At 40.3% G+C, this 23,539-nt stretch overlaps 1 protein-coding gene across 2 annotated transcripts in view; it reads left to right on the top strand.

Annotated features, from left to right (window-relative positions):
- Nucleotides 1–23,539, top strand: part of LOC126199265 (juvenile hormone esterase-like) — an 89,219-nt gene that overhangs the window by 53,000 nt on the left and 12,680 nt on the right. For both annotated transcript variants that reach the window (XM_049936070.1, XM_049936071.1), the window contains exons 6-8: nt 3,660–3,825; nt 10,594–10,775; nt 15,193–15,316. In XM_049936070.1, the coding sequence (XP_049792027.1) occupies nt 3,660–3,825; nt 10,594–10,775; nt 15,193–15,316 (472 nt within the window). The remainder of the gene's footprint in view (nt 1–3,659; nt 3,826–10,593; nt 10,776–15,192; nt 15,317–23,539) is intronic.

The following is a 23,539-nucleotide window of genomic DNA, read 5'->3' as shown; positions in this document are numbered from 1 at the left end:
CATTCCAAACTGTGTTGTGGCCTTCAGTCCAGAAACTGGTTTGATGCAGCTCTCCATGCTACTCTATCCTGTGCAAGCTTCTTCATCTCCCAGTACCTACTTCAACCTACACCCTTTTGAATCTACTAAGTGTATTCATGTCTCGGTCTCCCTCTACGGTATTTACATTCCGCGCTTCACTCCAATACTAAATTGATGATCCGTGGATGCCTCAGAAAGTGTCCTACCAACTGATCTATTCTTCTAGTTATGTTGTGCCATAAATTCCTCTTTTCCTCAATTCTATTCAGTACCTTCTCATTAGTTACGTTATCTAGCCATCTAATCTTCAGCATTCCTCTGTAGCACTACATTTCGAAAGTTTCTATTCTCTTCTTGTCTAAACTATTTATCGTCCATGTTTCACATCCATACAAGGCTACAGTCCATAAAGTCTTCCTGAGACTTAAATCTATACTCGACGTTAATAAATTTCTCTTCTTCAGGAACGCTTACCTTGCCATCGCCAATCTACGTTTTATTCTCTCTACTTCGACCATCATCAGTTATTTTGCTCCCCAAACAGCAAAACTCATCAACTACTTTAAGTGTCTCATTTCCTAATCTAATTCCCTCAGCATCATCTGATTTAGTTCGACCACATTCAATAACCCTGGTTTTGCTTTTGTTGACGTTCATCTTATATCCTCTTTTCAAGACACTGTCCATGCCGTTCAAATACTCTTTCAGATACTTTGCTGTCTCTTAAAGAATTACAATGTAGTAGGAAAACATCAAAGTTTTTAATTTTTTCTCCATGGGTTTTAATTCTTACTCCACATTTTTCTATTGTGTCCTTTACTGCTTGCTCGGTATACAGATTTAATAACATCTGAGACAGGCTACAACTCTGTCTCACTCCCTTCGCAATCACTGCTTCTCTTTCTTGCTCCTCGACTCTTATAACTGCCATCTGGTTTCTGTACAAATTGTAAACAACATTTCGCTCCCTGTATTTTACCTCCGCCACCTTCAGAATTTGAAAGAGATTATTCCAGTCAACATTGTCAAAAGCTTTCTCTAAGTCTACAAATGCTAGAAACGTAGGTTTGGCTTTCCTTAATCTATCTTCTACGATAAGTCGTAGCATCAGTATAGCCTCATGTGGGCCAATATTTCTACGGAATCCAAAGTCATCTTCCCCGAGGTCGGCGTCTACCAGTTTTTCCATTCGTCTATAAAGAATTCGTGTTAGTATTTTGCAGCGTGACTTATTGCACTGGTAGTTCGGTAGTTTTCACACATGTCAACACTTGCTTTCTTTGTGATTGCAATTAATAAGTTGTTCTTGAGGTCTGAGGGTATTTCGCCTGTCTCATACAACTTGCTCACCAGATGGCAGAGTTTTGTCAGGGCTGGCTCTCCCAAGGTTATCAGTAGTTCTAATAGAATGTTGTCTACTCCCGGGGCCTTGTTTCGAATTAGGTCTGTCAGTGCTCTGTGAAACTCTTCATGAAGTATCATGTCTCCCATTTCGTCTTCATCTACATACTCTTGCATTTCCGGTTTGTGCGGCTCCTCACGCCGAAGGTTCGAGTCCTCCCTCGAGCACGGTTGCGTGTGTTGTTCTTAGAATAAGTTAGTATACGTTAGTGTGTAAGGCTAGGGACCTATGACCTCAGCAGTTTGGTCCCTTAGGAATTCACACATATTTGAACATTTATGAAGATTTCTGCCTTCCCTTCTTTGCTTAGAACTGGTTTTCCATCTGAGATCTTGATATTCATACAGGTGGTTCTCTTTTCTCCAATGGTATCTTTAATTTACCTGTAGGCAGTATCTGTCTTGCCCCAGTGATATATGCCTCTAGATTTGTCTTCTAGCCATCCCTGCTTAGCCATTTTACACTTCCTGTCGATTTCATTTCTTAGACGTTTGTATTCATTTTTGCCTGCTTCATTTACTGCATTTTTATATTTTCTCCTTTCATCAGTTAAATTCAATATCTCTTCTGTTACCCAAGGATTTCTACGAGCTCTCGTCTCTTTACCTACTTGATCCTCTGCTGGCTTCACTATTTCATCTCTCAAAGCTACCCATTCTTCTTCTACTGTATTTCTTTCCCCCGTACTTGTCAATCGTTCCCTCATGCTCTCCCTGAAACTCTCTACAACCTCTGGTTCTTTCAGTTTATCCAGGTCCCATCTCCTTAAATTTCCACGTTTTTGCAGTTTCTCAGTTTTAATCTACAGTTCATAGCCAATAGTTTGTGATCAGTGTAAACATCAGCCCTTGAGAATGTCTTACAATTTAAAATCTGGTTGCTAAATCTCTGTCTTACCATTATATAATCTATCTGAAGTCTTCCAGTGTCTCCAGGACTCTTCCACATATACAACCTTCTTTCATGATTCTTAAGCCAAGTGTTAGCTATGATTAGTTATGCTCTGTGCAAAATTCCACCAGGTGGCTTCCTCTTTCATTCCTTACCCCCATTCCATATTCACCTACTACTTCTCCAGCTCTTCCTTTTCCTACTATCGAATTCCAGACCCCATGAGTATTAAATTTTCATCTCCCTTCACTATCTGAACAATTTCTTTTATCATATCATACATTTCTTCAATCTCTTCGACACCTGCGGAGATTGTTGGCATATAAACTTTTACTATTGCGGTAGGCGTTGGCTTCTTGTCTATCTTGACTACAATAATGCTTTCATTATGCTGTTCATAGTACCTTATCCGTGCTCCTATTTTTTATTCATTATTAAATCTACTCCTGCATTACCCCGATTTCATTTTGTATTTATAACCCTGTATTCACCTGACCAAATGTCTTGTTCCTCCTGCCACCGAACTTCCATAATTCCCACTATATCTGGCTTTAACCTATCCATTTCCCGTTTTACATTTTTCTATCCTACCTGCCCGATTAAGGAATCTGACATTCTACCCTCCGATCCGTAGAACACCAGTTTTCTTTCTCCTGATAACGATATCCTCCTGAATAGTCCCCGCCCAGAGATCCGAATGGGCGACTATTTTACCTCTGGAATATTTTACCCAAGAGGACGCCATCACGATTTAACTAGTAACACAAAATACATCTGGCCTCAGCCGTTGTACAAAAGACGACCAGTTCCATTTACAGCAACTCTCCTGTCAAGAGTGTCCATTTACAGCTAGTGTCCCACCAAGACAACGAAGAAGAACAGAGATATAACATTTAAATCAAAGAACTTATATTTTTGACGATAACTAAATCTGATAAATCTTTACAAAATTTATAAAATGAATTTACAGAATTTTAAATTAAATGCTTGAACATTACTTCAAATATATAGAGTACGAATATTTGCAAGTAAAATATTAAGTTTTCATTAACCTTTATTTCTATGAATTGTTTATACATAATATGATATCCATATCCTCTGGTATCCTTCGAGTCTTACTGTGTCGTTGACTTGGCTGCATTACAAGTTTAATGATTTAAAAAAGTTTTTCTTGCTAAATGTAAAATGATGAAAGCATTTCCCAATATTAGACACATATTATTTTAATATTGGCGTTAGTAACCCCACTTGTCGGCTTCCGTATCGAAAACTTCATCATTACCACTCTCATTTACAATCTGGAGTGCAGCAGTGTGCCTTCATCAGCACCCGTTGTTCCCCGTAGGAGAAGCGCCACCTGAGCAGACTCGCCTTCGTGCCCGTCATTGAGCCGCATTCGGACACGGCGGTGGTCACCGAGTCTCCAGGAGACATCCTGAGGGACGGGCGCTACAACCAGGTCGCCGTCATGACGGGCGTCACCTCTGCAGATGGCGGCGTCGTTATTCTGTGTATGTGTACAATTATCAAACACACTGCAGCACCAGCACACAATTAACATGGAGCTGACTACTTACGAACGGCGTCAATCAGTCCGCCTCTCATGTAATGTTGTGCTTTTATTTTGTCAGGTTCAGCAAAGTACCTGTTCTCTCTGCATTTGCTCATGTTTTCCAGGCCAGGTAATCTAAATTGTGTGTGTTTATTGTCGTCTGAGTTGCAACTGACAGTCAGCACAAGATGCACTTAAGACCACTTGTCGCAAACATAGATAATTCCTCATTTGAATGGATGTGGATGTAATGACATACTCACGAAACTAGGCAAATTCATTTGAAGATTTTGGGTTAGCTTTAAAGTAGCAGCCTGTGATGACAATTGAATGTAATCTTCGAAGCCAGCTCCGGTGACAACAGCCTGTCGTGATACTATGTCATCATCCTCGGGTGCGTGTCCCTAGACGAGCGGCCACGTGGTTGGGCCTTTCGAATCCAAGGGTAACGAGGCCGTCTTCAGAATTTCTATATTTGAATGGAGGCCGAAAGAACAAGGCGTTGTCTCTCCTGTCTTCTGGCTGGAGTGGACGCCTGCTATTCCTCGCAAAGTCATCTTGGTGATGGATCAGTGCGCCTCCACAACAATTATTTGCTGTCTGTATGCAGAGACGAGGCAGTTTAAATTTTAGGGAGAACCTACCGAGGCGCGCACGAATCGAGTCGCAGCAAGAAATAGCTGCTCCGTGGTCAATGAAGTATGACGTCCTGTTTCAGTGCACATGTGGACAGTGATTTTTGGACCGCAGTTAGTTACGTTATGAGTCTGGATTATCTATAACGAGTAAACAGGTAGGAGTGGTGCGGGGTTCTCGTGAATAATGATTTCGGTATCATTTCACGCAAATTCATATGGAACCGACCTTGGTCCTTAATCAGTCGCCATTCAGTTCATATATTGTGTGCTCAGTTAACTTTCATAACTCGTTTCGCTGTAAATCATGAGCTGTCTTTCAAACAAGCCCCTCGTTAAGGCCGATAGAGCCCAAGGGATATGTACCTAATGCCTTTTGGGCGCGACGCGGATTCGGTGTGGAGGGGTGGCCAGACCGTACAGCCGCTATTACTTGAACAAATAGCTCCTCAATCGGCTTCAGAAAAATCCTTTGCAGTACCAGAGTACCAGGAATTGAACCCAGGTCCCCTGCATGGCAGACGTCTATGCTGTCCACTCAGCTACGGAGAAGGACCATTTACTGGTTGAAGGAGGGGAACTCAGTTTTCGATTGCTCGGTGAGTTTGAATCTTTGTGTGTGAGAAGTTGTGCATCCGTGTTGCGTTCCTTAGTCCACTTATCTCTGCTGAATAATAGTGATCGGTATTTTATTACCGTTTGCTTGTATTGAAATAAAGGCTTAATATTTTTATGTCTGTTACTTATAAATGCAGTTTGAGGAGTACGTTCCACCTGTTAAGTAAACGTTTATTATACAGCTACTTACTTCGTCACACTTGGGCGCAACGTACCTACCAGCACACCTTCCCTTCTTCTGTAATCTCTAACGTTAATTATCCTGTGAGAAGAAGTTACATGAAGTAATTAGTAAATCTTATACCCTCATTAATCGTTCTGTAATTGACTAATTAAGTTTCCGTTGAGCAGTTTTATTCTAAGATTGAAACTAGTGCCAAAACTCAATTAATACTCGTGGAACTTCAGAGAGCTTGGCACTTAGGGCCAAGTAGATAACGTTAAGCAAGGTATTTGAGCAACACATGGCTCTCAGCTACACAGAGTCCTTGATATAAGGCGAAAGACTGTCCAAACACGAAACAAAACAGGGGAACCTTCTTTACCTGCATTACCACACCTGCAGTACTGTGTAGTCTCCACATACAATACATGTCAAATATTAGATGTGCAGCAGGAAAGACATTGTCTTTTGGTGGTGTTCTCTACTTGTAAGTTTGTATGAAGTAAATTGTTTACCTCTTTACCTAAACACGTTAAAACTTAGGACATCGACGCCCACACATTTTTATGTTCACAAGCATAGCTAATAACGCGGAGATGCAGTAATGTCTCATTGTAAAATACAGGTTGCAGTAACTAGTATTTACCTCAAGTTACTTTTGACAGTTGTCAAAAATTTAACAGCTTTCACCTAGAAGAACAGTAATAACTGGTTTATTGAAACAGATAGCACTGGTTTCTCCCAACTTCAATAATAAACGAGACACACGAATCAGATTTGGCCGTTAAAATTGCTATACCACGAAGATGACGTGCTACAGACGCGAAAGTTAACCGACAGGAAGAAGATGCTGTGATATCCAAATGATTAGCTTTTCAGAGCATTCACACAAGGTTGGCGCCGGTGGCGACACCTACTACGTGCTGACATGAGGAAAGTTTCCAACCGATTTCTCATACACAAACAGTAGTTGACCGGCGTTGCCTGGTGAAACGTTGTTGTGATGCATCGTGTAATGAGGAGAAATGCGTACCATCACGTTTCCGACTTTGATAAAGGTCGGATTGTAGCCTATCGCGATTGCGGTTTATCGTATCGCGACATTGCTGCTCGCATTGGTCGAGATCCAATGACTGTTAGCAGAATATGGAACCGGTGGGTTCAGGACGGTAATACGGAACGCCGCGCTGGAGCCCAACGGCCTCGTATCACTAACAGTCGAGATGACAGACATCTTATCCGCATGGCTGTAACGGATCGTGCTGCCACGTCTCGATCCCTGAGTCAACAGATGGGGACGTTTGCAAGACAACAACCATCTGCACGAACAGTTATACGACGTTTGCAGCAGCTCGGAGACCATGGCTGCGGTTACCCTTGACGCTGCATCACAGACAGGGGCTACTACGATGGTGTACTCAACGACGAACCTGGGTGCACGAATGGCAAAACGTCTTTTTTTTTCGGATGAATCCAGGCTCTGTTTACAGCATCATGATGGTCGCATCCGTGTTTCGCGACATCACGGTGAACGCACATTGGAAGCGTGTATTCGTCATCGCCATACTGGCGTATCACCCGGCATGATGGTATGGGGTGCCATTGGTTACACGTCTCGGTCACCTCTTGTTCGCGTTGACGGCACTTTGAACAGTGGACGTTACATTTCAGATGTGTTACGACCCGTGGCTCTACCCTTCACTGGATCCCTGCGAAACCTTACGTTTAAGCAGGATAATGTACTACCACATGTTGCAGGTCCTGTACGGGCCTTTCTGGTACAGAAAATGTTCGGCTGCTGCCCTGGCCAGCACATTCTCCAGATCTCTCACAAATTGAAAACGTCTGGTCAATTGTGGCCGAGCAACTGGCTCGTCACAATACGCCAGTCACTACTCTAGATGAACTGTGGTATCGTGTTGAAGCTGCATGGGCAGCTGAACCTATACACGCCATCCATGCTCTGTTTGACTCAATGCCCAGGCGTATCAAGGCCGTTATTACGGCCAGAGGTGATCGTTCTGGGTACTGATTTCTCAGGATCTATGCATCCAAATTGCGTGAAAATGTAATAAAATGTCAGTTCTAGTATAATATATTTCTCCAATGAATACTCGTTTATCATCCGCATTTCTTCTTGGTGTAGCAATTTTAATGGCCAATAGTGTACAACGTTTTGATGTTGTAACAGAAAATCTCGATGTGACTAACTTCTCGATGTGACTTTTTTGTAGATAAAACATAAGTCCCAGTGTCTGGAAACTCATTGCAGACCACACGTCGTACATGATCCCAGAGACTGAAGTCAAATGGCGTCATGTCAGATGATCATGCTGGGTATGTGCTTTTCCGCGTCCAACACTTTACCAGCGAAATACAGGTCATTCCTATGCTGTCCGATTATACCTCACCACACATACACCATCCACCTTCGTTGTTGGAAAACCTGACAAAGATGATACGAGTTTTCCGTTGACCAGTTGAGAATGTTTCTCAAATTTACGTTCTGGTAATAAACAAGAATTTATTCACAACATTTTTTTCTTGCTTAAGAACCCACTGAGCCGGCCGGTGTGGCCGATCGGTTCTAGGCGTTTCAGTCTGGATGTGTGTGATGTCCTTAGGTTAGTTAGGTTTAAGTAGTTCTAACTTCTATGGGACTCATGACCTCAGATGTTAAGTCCCATAGTACTCAGAGCCATTTGAAACATTTTTGAACCCACTGAAATCTTTCCAAACGATGCTGAAAATCACTGCGCTATATCTCTTGATGTAGAGAAACGTGGAACGGGCAATATTTACATTTATGAAGCGTATACAGAACATCTCTTTGGCTGAAACCAACCTCTCTTAGTATTTGATGATGAATGACCTGTAGCCTCAAGAAGCCGCTGCTACTGCTGTTCCTTTACTATTAATCTTCTTTTTACACGTTTGCTTTCGGAAAAACTACCAGTCTTGCCAACTTTCAAACTCTCTCTATTAACTTTTTCTATTCATTGCTGGGGTTCATCTGCGTTAGAGATAACAATAAGGTTAAAGTGATGTAGATATTCGTAGTTTCTTCGTTTTTCCAGTCACAACATTACGAAATTCTGGTAAGAGGGAAGTACGCAAATTATCAGCGTTTGCAGCAAGGACTGGCAGTTGAAATTCAGAGGAGTGGTACTTATCAAAAGAAGAGGACTTGTACCCAGGCAGAGAGCTGTTCAGTGTACCATTTGGGGTCCTGAATTCATTTTTCGTAATTCCCCCAAATCACTTCCGGAAATGCCAGGATACTTCTTTAACAGAGGCCTCTGCCTTTCCCTGTTACATTGCAAATGTGCCACTACGACGTGTCCAGTGATACCGTCGGCCCAAGCTCATGTAAGTCACTCATCTCGGCCACCTTCAGTCTGCGTCGGAGGCGAGGAGTAAGGGCAATGCTCGTTATAATACAAATCTATGATCATTCAAGACGACCGAGTGCAACTATCGTTCTTTTCTCTGAGTTCTTAATGTAACCGAACCTTGAATTTGGCCAGTGTGTACAGCGATAACGCCGTCACACTGAGAAGAAAAAGCTACGGTGTGCACATGTTATATTTATTATTAGTTGGTCGCTGATCATGGAAAGATGTAGGGCAATGTAAAGGATGTTGGATTCTACGTCAAGACCGAGATAATGGGGTATTTGCTCTAACTACTGACAAAATTTACAATAAAAAATAACAGAGAACAAATTTCTCTAAAACAGAAATCAAATTACAAAATTATTATAATGATGGGGAAAACCAACGAAAAATGAGGAAAAACATATCGAGAAAGTTTAATAGGGTCTCCTCATCTAGGCAGCTCGCAAAATCAAAGTTAACGACACAAGATGCTGAAAATTCTAACGAAATTAGGCATCATAAGTTGCGTGTCAGAGTGAGCAAGTGACGAGCTCCTCAGAATAAGGATCTTGCTACCATAACTGCGAAACTTAACATTCCCAAAAACCTGCAAACTTTGTGCCCACCAGCTTGAAATAGTGATGGGGAGATGAGTGATACTCAAAGGCGGGTGGTGATCAAATGGCCACGAAACCTAATCTCCTTCCGTAAGTCTTTACCTTAGAAAGAAGTCCTATCAGGAGGAGACGACTAAGTGCTGTTTCCACTGTGATAAACGAGAATTTAGATTATTTCATGAAAAAATGGGATTTGATGCTAAAGCATCCCACACATGACGTAAAAAAGCTTCCTTAAAGAATATTAGGTTGGTATTAGGATGCACAGTGTCCCATCGATTGGTCGGCTTCTTCGCACCAATCACAGTGGTGTGATAACTCAATTAGTTGGGGTACACCAGCCTTTGATGCCTCAACAGAACGGACCAATATGTCATTCTCAAATATTTCTGGGGATGACTATGGCGTTCATAATTAGGAGACGCACCGGATCTCCTGGCAAAAGCATGAAGCGAAAAATGTCCAGCTCACAGGAGAATTTCGTCCTTCCTGGTGAGATTTACTGACTGCCTCCTGCTGACAAAGAAGACTCACAGACAACAACGGGAAAGCACCGTTCAAGTGAGAAAAACACATGGTTTCCCTCTTGGCACATTTGCTCTGTAAACTCTAGGTAAAATGAATTGTGAAATGGTGACAAAAATGTAACAACATCACAGTGCGATATGTGACAATAATGTGCAGATCACACAATAGTCAGTTTTTGTACGGTGTAATTAAGCAAGCGTAAGGAACAATATTTTTTGGAGTCTCGTCTTCTGCAGTCAGTAACAGTAACTAAATAGGATACAACATGGAACTGCTCCACAAACCCAGTTCTATGAGACGTAGGAAATGATAAGGGAGTATTACCAATTTGCGAAGAATGCCACATGCAAAATTTTTGTCGCACCGATACTTATAATTTGATAAACTGGTAGCCTTTTAAATTCTGTTCTCAGAAAGGACAAAAGAAGACAAGGCTTCATGATTCACCTTTGAAAAACTGGAAGACATTTAAGGAAATAAGTAGGTATGAGTCAGTCAACTTACACCAACACACGTTTAACGTGATGTCTTCCACGGTAAAATAAGAAAAATTGGGTGATTCTGTAGTGTAGCAACACTCATTTCTCCTCTTTTCCCTCAAGATAATGGAATTATAGTGCCTAATACAATATTGACGTACTACAAAGCCCTGTCAAACACTGAATTTTGTTTAATCACAACCATTAGCTATTCAAAAGAGTGATTACATGTACACAGCAATAAAATCCATAGAAAACTAAATGCCAAAAGAGAGTTGGACACTCACGGGAAACGTGTATATTGTTGCAGCGTCGGGAATCCTGTGGAACGACGCTTATGCTGCAGACGTAAGAGAGAACTTCACAGAGCTGGTGGGATCCCAGCTACAGTTGCCAACAGTGGAGGAGCAGACCGACGCGGCTGTAAAGCTCGAGAACTTCTACTTCGGAGATGAAGGATTCTCCATAGACAATACTCAAGCCGTTTACGACGTAAGTACTGCCTCACTATAGCTCTTATCTCATTTCCAGAATAGGTGCTGCGGAAATGACAGACAGGTACGCATTTAGGACATAAAATAAGTAAAAACTCTTGTTTCTAACATTTTAGTATTATTCCGCTTTTGAAGGAATTTTTACTGAAGTTTTAGTTCTTACAATGGTTTTCCGAACTGAATCACACCCTTATTAACTCGATGTTATTGAGTAGTGGATTATAACCTAACAGTTTAGAATAGTTTGACCATGTGCAACCGATTGAGGCTGATCGATTAATATTTTCACTGGAGTTGTTTCATATCAAACCCAATAAAGCTAGTTAGGATGTCAGCTAGCAATAATCGGTACATATTATGTTGCTAAGGTTTTATATATATAATGGCTAAACAGCATGAATGAAGCAGTTACTCCCTTCGTCTGACAAAGTAATATCGGTTAACTCATCACAGGTCGCCTACAAATGTCGTCACACGCCAATGTTCTTCATGTGGCACTGAATCCACAATCCTCACTGCAATCCAAATCGTGGGTGGTCGGCGCTATTTTCGAGTAAAAACGGTACACAAATGAACACTTAAACACATCAACATGTCACTCAATTAATGTCATTTAGGTATTTGCTGGAGGTCAGGCCCACGGCATTGAGTGACACACACAGCCGTTAAACAATTGTAAACACGGTCGGCTGTCCCGCCGAAAGTCGCCCTGCTCCCTTAACCGCCAATTCTCACTTGCTCGGAGTCTCAACACTGGCTACTCTGGCGCTCACGGTGCTCGACTATCGATAGTACCTACTGCGACTTGTGTGAGGAAATATACATGTTTATCGAAATTACTGCAGGTATCATGAGATGATGAAACATATGAAAAAATTAACTGGTTTGCTGTTTACTTTTTCACTGATAATTTTTACTCCTTGTTCTTTTTTTATGGCGTACAAAAATTTCTGTCTCCTTCGCTAAATGCATTCTGTATGATTTTTGGAAGTGGTGGAGTATCTAAAGATCTTCGGTGTCTTTGAATGCATTTCCAATATATTTTATGTATGTTGCTACAGTTGATTTTGTGAATAGATTCCTTGTGGAGCAGTTGATACGTTCAGTGTACCCACTTTGAGAAACCTTGAAAATCTGTCCCATGACGTAGCTTTAACAAGTTTTACATGTGATTTTGTTCATTCCAGAGTCTGAGTATATATCTTTGTTGTTGGTTTTGGTACAGACTGATTTCTGTTGTAATTTGTTGATTGTGGAGAAAGCTACTTTCAATTTACATGACCTACGTAAGTTTTCCGTTTTCAGAGGAACGTTACCTACGTAAGGCATGCTGGCCATGGAACTGATTATACTTAAATTGAATCCTTCTAAAGAGCCACGAATTTCTTTCTTTTGACCTGCATTTTGCACATCATTTTTCTTGTACCTGCTGTAATGTAGTTGCTTTTATTGGTCACTGCTATCGATGTTGTGCTTTCGGAAATGATTCCTCATAATTTAAATGTTCTAAAGGACTTAAAGAATTTCTCATCTAAATAGTTTTCTGTATACACTTCATCCCAATTCTCGTCTAACAGCACCAGAAAAAAATTTAATTTTGTGTTGAGAAAGAGATTTTTCGTAGATTTGCCATTTGGTGTACTTACAGAATTCAGGTTTTCCTTTTAATAGTTTTCAGATATGATCAGGGAACCCAAGGTCTTTTACATGTACACCGCAGTGTTTCCTATCTATATCAGTAATAATGTCATCGGTTACTGATGCTGAGGTATTTATTACTGTTGTGGAAACAATCCACATTGCACCATGATATGAAGTTTATGATGAACTGTTTGTCCCCTTATGGCAGGATAGCTAAATCAATTGTCAGATGCAAGCCTCATCTCAATCGGATATGTGACAGCCCGTAATTATAACTTATCATGAAGTATTTGAAGTGTCGACAGAGTTGCTGGAATAGTATGACACGTGCACACATGTGCTCAGTTTAAGAAATGAAGAGTAAAGGCATCAGTAAGCAATTGAAGGCTTCGTCTTTGATGTGACTTACTAGCATTTTTACACCGTAAGGATTACTGAAATATATCTTATAAAATAGCGCTTGGGGTTCCCTGCTATTTGTTTCCCACTTATTAATGTTTTCGCAACTGCCAATGGTTTGCATTTTTGTGTGAAACGTTGCGCCATGATTTCTGCCCCTTATATCTGGCTAAGTAAATCAGTTCACTTGTGAGAGAATAAGGACCTTCATCACCTATTAGGCCCTTTCTACTAAGGCTCTGTGGTTTTGTCAGCGAGGAATCGGTTTAATTTCTTTATAATTTTGGCATGGTGTTTATATTGTTATGTTTACAGACAGAATATAAAAGCACTGTCTGTTGGAAGGATTTATACTCTTTACAACTGACTTTATAATATACAGGGTGTTACAAAAAGGTACGGCCAAACTTTCAGGAAACATTCCTCACACACAAAGAAAGAAAATATGTGAACATGTGTCCGGAAACGCTTACTTTCCATGTTAGAGCTCATTTTATTACTTCTCTTCAAATGACTTTAATCATGGAATGGAAACACACAGCAACAGAACGTACCAGCGTGACTTCAAACACTTTGTTACAGGAAATGTTCAAAATGTCCTCCGTTAGCGAGGATACATGCATCCACCCTTCGTCGCATGGAATCCCTGATGCACTGATGCAACCCTGGAGAATGGCGTATTGTTTCACAGCCGTCCACAATACGAGCATGAAGAGTCTCTACATTTGGTACCGGGGTTGCGTAGACAAGAGCTTTCAAATGCCGGAGGCCATGGAATTGGTCCGCCTCTACCAATCCATCGGTCACCGAATCTGTTGTTGAGAAGCGTACGAACACTTCGACTGAAATGTGCGGGAGCTAAATCGTGCATGAACCACATGTTGTGTCGTACTTGTAAAGGCACATGTTCTAGCAGCACAGGTAGAGTATCCCGTATGAAAGCATGATAACGTGCTCCATTGAGCGTAGGTGGAAGAACATGGGGCCCAATCAAGACATCACCAACAATGCCTGTCCAAACGTTCTCAGAAAATCTGTGTTGATGACGTGATTGCACAATTGCGTGCGGATTCTCGTCAGCCCACACATGTTGATTGAGAAAATTTACAATCTGATCACGTTGGAATGAAGCCTCATCCGTAAAGAGAACATTTGCACTGAAATGAGGATTGACACATTGTTGGATGAACCATTCGCAGAAGTGTACCCGTGGAGGCCAATCAGCTGCTGATAGTGCCTGCACACGCTGTACATGGTACGGAAACAACTGGTTCTCCCGTAGCACTCTCCATACAGTGACGTGGTCAACGTTACCTTGTACAGCAGCAACTTCTCTGACGCTGACATTAGGGTTATCGTCAACTGCACGAAGAATTGCCTTGTCCATTGCAGGTTTCCTCGTCGTTCTAGGTCTTCCCCAGTCGCGAGTCATAGGCTGGAATGTTCCGTGCTCCCTAAGACGACGATCAATTGTTTCGAACGTCTTCCTGTCGGGACACCTTCGTTCTGGAAATCTGTCTCGATACAAACGTACCGCGCCACGGCTATTGCCCCGTGCTAATCCATACATCCAATGGTCATCTGTCAACTCCGCATTTGTAAACATTGCACTGACTGCAAAACCACGTTCGTGATGAACACTAACCTGTTGATACTACGTATTGATGTGCTTGATGCTAGTACTGTAGAGCAATGAGTCGCATGTCAACACAAGCACCGAAGTCAACATTACCTTCCTTCAATTGGGCCAACTGGCGGTGAATCGAGGAAGTACAGTACATACTGACGAAACTAAAATGAGGTCTAACATGGAAATTAAGCGTTTCCGGACACATGTCCACATAACATCTTTTCTTTATTTGTGTGTGAGGAATGTTTCCTGCTGGTCGGGGTGTACGTGCGGTTCTAGGCGCTACAGTCTGGAACCGAGCGACCGCTATGGTCGCAGGTTCGAATCCTGCCTCGGGCACGGATGTGTGTGATGTCCTTAGGTTAGTTAGGTTTAATTAGTTCTAAGTTCTAGGCGAGTGATGACCTCAGAAGGTAAGTCGCATAGTGCTCAGAGCCATTTGAACCATTTTTTTGAATGTTTCCTGAAAGTTTGGCCGTACCTTTTTGTAACACCCTGTATATCCATACATAGAACTACGTGTGTGTGTTTTGTGTGTGTGTGTGTGTGTGTGTGTGTGTGTGTGTGTGTGTGTGTGTGTGTATTTCATCCCTCCTCCTAAACCACTGGACCGATTTCAACCACATTTGGTACACATACCCATACAGCACTTAAACCAAGTCTTATTCCTAACCATAAAAGACAATATCAGAATTTTATCCACACTCTGATAGTATTGGAAATTTTCTGTTTCTTTTGTTTGCAGATGGTTTCTGACATGTACTTCATACAACCAGCTGAAGCACTCGCCAGGACAGTGGCCAATACGAGCGACCTACCAGTCTATTTGTATTACTTCGACTATGATGGCTACGGTGCTACACAATATGGTAGGTATTGTGATGAAACGGATTTTCAGTTACGCTGGCGGCGTTGCGATAGCAAAATTTATGAACGACATAACAAGGTGGGCTGATACAAAGGTAATCTGAATATGCTTTAGATGAAGCGATATACTAGGAAGAATGAACGCTAAAGGGAAATAGTGTATTATGTAGCAGAAGGAAATATATAACGAGATGGGAGTATTTTGCAAGACGTGGGGAGCTATTAGATACGGTTTCAGAACGTATAATGGACGGAGAAAAGTGTATGCGTATGGGAATCAGGAAGACAGTAAATTGTGAAATTTCTAGAGATTTATGGTTGAATTTAAATTTAGAATTTGTTCAGTCTGATAACTCGCAGAGGCTCAAAGAAACGTAAATCCTGCAGGGTGAGGTGAGAGGAGAAAGAACGCTGGGAAATGTGAGAATGTCTTACCAAGAGAGGTCAAATACAGGTGAGTGTTTTGCCTTTACAGCTTCGTCTACTTAGGTTCCATTTCATTGTACTAGCAGATAGTAACAGTGACGGTTTCCATGACAGTTCATGTCCCAGTAGACTGGATCTATAAATCAAGGAAAGGTTAAATATAATTTTGAGTAAAAGGCTGTGTATTAGTTGTGACTAACTGTAGTCAAAAAATTCGCGACAAAGACATTAAATTCAAAGTTTAAATAAATTTAAAATTCAGAAAATTGATGTGTGAGTTCTATACACCTCAAGTCATGTAAGTATAGAATGGAATTAGTCTGAGCAACAGCACAGCAGATAGAGTAAAGCGTGATGTTGTCTCAGTTCAAAAGGTAGAGATTTTGAGACTAGAAACGTGAGCAGTAACACATCTCCCGATATTCTAGAAACGAACACTACCCGTAGGATTCAGAAAGAGAGTTTCTTCTATGTGCTGACATGTGTACGAGAGACGAGTTCTAGTGAGCACCAGTTGCAACTTGTAGGATAAGTTGATCGTCAAAGTACGTACGTAAACCTCTTAAGCCTAGCCGACACCATCAGAGGCTTAGTATCGCGCATGATAAGAATTTCTTAAACTTGAAAGGCATCTACAACTACACATACACTCCTCAAACCACCGTGAAGAGATTTTTCCCATTCCGTACCCATATGTAGCCTACGGCGAATGACTGCCTGAATGCGTTTGTGTTCGCTTAGTAAGTAAAATCTTGCCCTCGTTGTCCCTTCGGGAGAGACACGAACGGAGTTGTGATACATTCCTAGATTCTTCACTGAAAGGTGGTTCTTAAAACCTGGTAAGTAGGCTTTCGCACTATAGTTGGCCTCTATCTTCAGGTGTCAGCGAGCACTCGATTTTCGTCCACTTACTGACTCCCTCCAATGGATCAAACAAACCTGTAGCCACACGTTCTGCCCTTCATACCCCCATTGAATACCCCCTGAAAGATCTATTTGGTAGGGTACCCATACCCTTGAACTACATACTAGGATGGGTCGAATGAGTCTTTTGTAAGCAATCATCTCTGTAAACCGACTGCATTTTCCTAGTATCCTACGAAAAGAATCCATGAATGCCACCTGATTTACCTACAACTGAGCCCACCTGATGATTTATTTTCACATCCCTACAAATTGTTGTACCAGGTATTTATATGTGTTGAGTGATTCTAGTATTGGCGCATTCATATTCCAGTCATTCGATTCTGCGTTGTTCGTTTTGTATTGTGCATGATTTCACATCCTCGAACTTTTGAAGTGAGTTGCCAGACTTTCCACCAGTATGAAACTTATCAAAATATGACTGAATATTTCTGTATATCTTTGCAGTCAGTTATTCGCTGTAAGTAACTGCATTATCTAAGAAGAGTCAACGTTGGCAATATTGTATGCTGGGTCATTAATACACAACACGAACAACAAGAGTCCCAACACACTTGCCTGTGGCACGCCCAGAGTTACTACTACAGCTGGCGAAGAATATCAGTCCATGATAACACGATATTACTTTCGATAACAAGTGTAAGTGAGACACTGAGTCAAACACTTTGTGAAAAAATACTGAATGTACCTGAATGCCTTCATCCATGGCTGTCAGGATATTTGTGACGAAAGTGCGAGTTGGGTTTCACTTGATCGACGTTTTCGGAATCGATGCTGTTTGTCACGGAGGAATTAATTCTATTCGAGATACCTCATTATGTTTGAGCTCAGAATAGTTCCAATGTCTACAGTAGAAGGAGGTGAAACATATGTTTTGCTGATCGCTTCTCCTACCCGTCTTGCAGATACGAGTCACCAGTACTTTCTGTTTTTTGTTCGAGAGATTTTCGATGTATACGCTTAGAAGATAAGTAACTCAGCCGCAAATGCGGTATATAATCTCATAGGTACTGCATTGGGCCTGGAGCTTTGTTCAATTTTAAATATTTCTGCCGTTTTCTAATGCCACTGACAGTAATATCTATTTCACACATATTTGCAGTATTATGAGAATTAAACAGCCGTAATATTTCTGGATTTTCCTTTATAAAGGAATTTTAGATTTTCGTCATGCTACCCTCAGTTTTGGTTTCTGTCGCTTCTGTGAGTGTCTCGACACTAACTGCTTCCACGAACTGTGTTTACATAAAAATGGTAGTGCTACACTTTACCTTCATTTGTTAACAACCTTCACTGCATACACACACACACACACACACACACACACACACACACACACGAGTGTTGCTACACGAAAATGTTTCCAGACGTGACACAGTCGTATTATTATTACTCTCGTTTAGAGCATACAACGACGTACAAATAAAGATCATTTCAGGTATTTTTTGTCTCTCTTTGTGCCCATGTTTTTGTCATTTCTGGAGTCCTTTATAGGGTCTCAGTAACAGCCCTACTGTGAATTGCATACATACTACAATTTATTTAGTTAATGTGGTTGGTTCCACTCTTTTAAGATGGCTATATAATTTGTACCTATGTTTTTCGTTCCCAGATAAATATTGGAATACTTTTGAGTTCCTTATTTCCTCTTAGTGGGTATTTTACATCTGTAGTGCATTTTGAGCCAAAATTTTTACTATAACTTTTTGTTCTCTCTATCAGTAATGTGAAATGGATTTTCCAGCTCGAAATTGCCAATCTCTATTTTATTGTTATTTACTTGTGTTGCATTCTTTTTACCAAAAATCTACTGTTTATATTGAAGTAATCCGTCATCTTATAGAATTTCTTCCTGGAGAGGTACTTTTCAACTGCCTTTTAAAATTAGTTTATTTCCTTAGGTAGTTCAATGTGCAGTTTTATTCCCCGTAGAAAATGTTGTCGTGGGATTTTTGTTTATACCTTCTTGGTACTTGTTGATGCTCAGAGATAGAGATGTCTCTGCGATAGTTATGTAGCTATTGTATGTGCTTAACTGAATTGTAACTATACTTAGATGATGGACTTAAATCTCCATTGCTAAGAACGGGTCTTTAGAATGAACACATTTAATATTTCCGGTTATTACTCACAATATGATATTGCAGTGCCTGTGTTCTTAAGAAGTACAGTGCAATGTTCCCTCTGACATGCATGAGGTGGCTTTCAATTAAATTGCCCTTCCCCGTACTGGAGTTACGTAATATGTATGAGTGCAGATCTTGAGGCATGAAAGACAAAATATGGAAGCATGGATCTGGCTGTGAGTGCAGATTTTGAGGCAAGAAAGACAACATATGGAATCATGTATCTGGCCGTGAATCGTGCATGAACAGCCAACAATATTGCACAGTACTTCTTAAGAACACAGGCACTCCTATACCGTATTTGTCCGCTGATACGAGGGAGTGACTTTCAGTTAAAATGTGTCGCCCTCCCCCCCCCCCCCCCCCCGAACATCCGAACTACAGGAATTACTTAATGTGGACGAGTGCTGGTCGCGACCCATGAAGAAAAACATATGCAAGTTTGGATGTGGCCGTGAGTCGCGCACGGATAGACAACGTGGTTCAGGTGACTGCTCACTTTAAGCGGGAATTCCGGTTTCGAATCCGGCTCCGATATAAATTTACTTTGTCTTCATTCCATCATATAGCTAAGTATTGTCCGTATTCGCAACTGCCAATACATTTCTCGTCTTCATAATATCTTGTCCTGTAGTTTCAAAGTTGTATTCATCTTTCATGCATTTGCTTCCCTAAAAAGAATGTCTAAAATTCACTCTCCGTACAAATATGGAAATACATAACGGAAAGGCGCTCGTTGCTACGTCATGATAATAGGACTCTTAGGAAATAACATGTTGGTGACATTGTTTATCTCAGCATTTTTCTATGTTCACACCGATTAGAAGACAATCACTATTAATTACTAAAAATTTTGTATTTCTTACACAGTCTACGGAGATACCAACTACATTTACGTTAAAGTATATAATAGATGACTATTCTATTGTGTGCTGAAAGACAACTCATTGGAACATCTTAACACCAGCCAAATTTACGAGACAATGGACTTGTCTGCTAACGAGATTGTGTCATTCAGTTTGTTGATAAGAATATCTGATACTCGTCTTTTGATATATAATTTTATATTTTTTGTTCGAATATGTTTCACGTAATTTTTTGGTTAATTCTGTTTGTAAACAAGGGAAATAGAAGAAATAATTCATTCGTTAGTTATTCATATTTTGTTTTGAGATACAGTACATATTCTTTAACAGCAGCACATTTGGGATGGTTAAAAGTTCTACGTTATTTACTATTCAAATTCTCAGTACTATAACTTGATTGTATGTCTCTTTTGTTTTATATGAGTCGAATGGTTTCTCTGCATGCACGTCTGGACTCAAACGTCTTTGATGAGAAAAGCTTTCACTCAACTAGCAGGCAAAATCATGCTGATTACTGCGTTTGACCTCTTGATAGTTTAATTTGGATCATGGCAGCTGTAGAAGGTGGCAGTGAAGCTTTATGTTGCTAGCCATCACAAGATCAGAAATCTTGTTACCCTTTGCCAATGTTAGGAGCCGTGCTTATGCCATGTTGATTGTCACTGAGATTGATTCTGTCAATGTCAGTAGCGACACAAAGGGAAATTCGGAACCGTGGATGACAGAGTGGAGATCCATCAACGAAACTGACTCACGGTGAACAATGAGACAGGGAGAAATAGAAAAGCAATAAGGGAAGCATTCAGATGGACAGTAAGTGAACGATAAGTGAGAGGAGAGCTCAGAGATGCTAAAGAAGATGTGACTTTTTAGTGCTGCTTCACAAAAAGCGTTGTATCTTTGCTTTCTGCAATCAGATCAACCAACTGTCTACTCAGTTCTCCGACATTAATTAAATTGTCAATCGTCTTGCGATATACTAATTTTCCACTCCATCTCAAATGGATTCCCCACGTCCGAAGATCGAATCCTTAATCATCAGATTCTACTGCATTCTTTGACCTCAAATGGCAAAAATTGCAGTGACACCACGTCTGAGGGACTGTCACTGCTGATAGCAGACTCCGAGTGCTAGGATGATAACACAACGTTGGTTGTCGGATTTGCTGTACATGCAAGGGTTAAGGCTAGTGACTATTCATAGCAGAATGAGTGTTGAATTAAGACACTGCCTCAACGCCACTGAACGCGGAAGATCAAAGCTGCCGGTTGTCATCCGGTAGGCACACAGATGTGAGATGATCAACACGTTGTGTCAACATCCTATCAGCCACACATGCCTTCATGTAAAACTGACTTCACCGAATGGTGAAATGAAAAGGTTCATCACCCCATTTCGTTGGCACAATTACTGATTTATGTCTACGCCCAATCAAAGAGATCTAAATTTTCATTTGTATCGTTGATCAGCGAATTATAATCAAGTAATGAATGTAAATGTTTCTTATTGCTAAATATTTAAATCAGCCTTTTATCACTGCAACCTGGTTAGTATAAATTTATTTTCAGTCAGTTTCGTATATATCTTGGGTATTAATAACGCGCTTCAGCTGTACTTAGTCCTTCGTTATTGGGTCACTACCGATTTCGTGGCACTAGAAGCCACATTTTCAGGTGAACATATAACACATTAGAGCTGAATTTACCACATTTTGAGGCACAACGTGGGACGACATTATTTATCACTGTTGAATCAATTTACAACACCATTCTGCAACAAAAACAGAAAACGGTACCCATGACGTATCACAATTATACGAACAGCAAAAACAACTTAAGAAGAAGAGCTGAAATTAAAGTAAACTTTGAAAACAGGAGTATAATTCAAAATAAATTGAAAACAGCGACAGAAGAGAAAGATAAATGTATACGTTTAGGTATCCCTGAACTGAAATATAATTGCTGTAATTGTAAATATACTGAATTGATTGCCGAAGCATTTAACAAGGGAATCATGTGTTATAATAACAAAAGAAAACAGAATAGTCACGCTCCAAGAAAGTCGTTTCACACAGGCCACATACAGACTAACATACAGCATACCACTATATAAATACACATAATGTACATTACAAATAATGAAAATTACATATCTGAAAAGAAACAAAAGTATAATACACACACACACTCATACACGTGCGTACATAAACTAACATCTCCACTATCACAGCATCCACCATTGATGTCCACCCCAACATTCCACTATACTGCCACCCTCTACAGTTCTCATGATCCTTCAGTTAAGCTAGCAGCAAGGTTAAGTGAAGAGAACAGCATGGCTGACATGCAGTTCAATGAAAGTCTCCTAGAAAGAGATTTCAGAAATGCCTGTAGGAGCGTTTACAGAAGAACCAATGAAAATACACAAAACATAGGCGACATAAAAAGTAAATACTAATACTTCATCCTTAACTTGTGAATTATGTTAATATTAACTTAACCTAAAGATATTGTTATGAAACAACATCTAAACAAAGTATCTCTAGTTCAGGTAACATGTCATTATCTCCTTTGTATACCACTGGAGATGCCTAAAACGATTAGGTGAAAATGTTTTTGATGGAAACAGAAAGATATAAAGTTACCAATAGCGAATAGTAGTTACACTTATCTACAAGTTCAATAACTTTTGCATTAGAGTGAATGTAAATAATTGCAACATAATTTTATCTGTGTACATTTTGTCAATAGATTACTATTATTCGTACATATATACATTTATTGCGATGCTTGGAGTGCAGAGTATTAAAAAGATATAGCTACAAATGGACCTCACGCATTGGTGTCTGACACTTGTCACCGTTTTCATCACGCAACCGTCTCGTTCACTCGCTTCCTCCAGTAGACATTGTGCTTGAGAGATTCCACATATAAGCCAGACGTGCTTCATTCCCGCAGGGCAGGTTCGCAACCAGAGTTCAAATCTTTAAACAGGTTGAATTGCCCCCTCTGTTTATTGATTGTATAGCCACTGAATTGCTATTTATTTATTTAATGGTATAATAATAATTATTAAAAGGTGGCAATTTTATTTAAGCATTGATTTTACTCTTTCGATTGTTGCGAGTAAGCGATAGTGCAATGCTGCTCGCTTTGGAAAATACACATTTTATAAGAATTATTTGGTCCAGGAAACACTTTTGCGATCACGGTTGCGATTTAGACGGTATTCGCGTAATTGTACTGATTAAAAGTTATCGTTTCCGAAAGACGCAGGTTCGATTAAAGCTGTGTGAACTTTTGCGCGTATAATGAAAATATTCATAACACGCCGCGTAACAAAAAGAAACATGCGAATCACAACCGTGGTCAAACGAAGAAAATATATGATAACATAAATGATCTTCGCTGTTATTCAGAACAGGCTCAGATTAGACCTTGCAATTTTTAGTTATAGGAAATGACAAGACGTTACACTTGGGAATAATTGTTTTGAATGAATTGTATTTACCTTCTCTCTCTCTCTCTCCTTTTTACAGCCTTTATATCTTCACATCGATTAAGGAACTTTTCCTTTCTACCGACCAGTACGAGAACAAAATTAAGACTCAACAAAATGTCTTACATCGAATTATTACATGCTTAACCCTTAACAATCATATATAGTTTCGTAGTACAAACAATGCTAATTATTCCGTGCACTAGAAAGTCTTTGATGCACTGAGCACAAAAATGAAAATAATAAAATTATAATTACATTTTTAATATCATGAATACTTCTTTAAATCATGAAAATAAGGTTTGACAACGTCGTAATATTAATTTTCATCGTTGTAGCACTAGAAGGTCTGGCTTATCATGTCAGTTTCTACATCTACATCTA

This window comes from Schistocerca nitens, chromosome 8 (assembly GCF_023898315.1).
Source record: "Schistocerca nitens isolate TAMUIC-IGC-003100 chromosome 8, iqSchNite1.1, whole genome shotgun sequence".
Classification (NCBI taxonomy): domain Eukaryota; kingdom Metazoa; phylum Arthropoda; class Insecta; order Orthoptera; family Acrididae; genus Schistocerca; species Schistocerca nitens.
The sequence above is the reverse complement of the archived record's forward strand: the minus strand, read 5'-3'. Positions and strand labels throughout refer to the sequence as shown.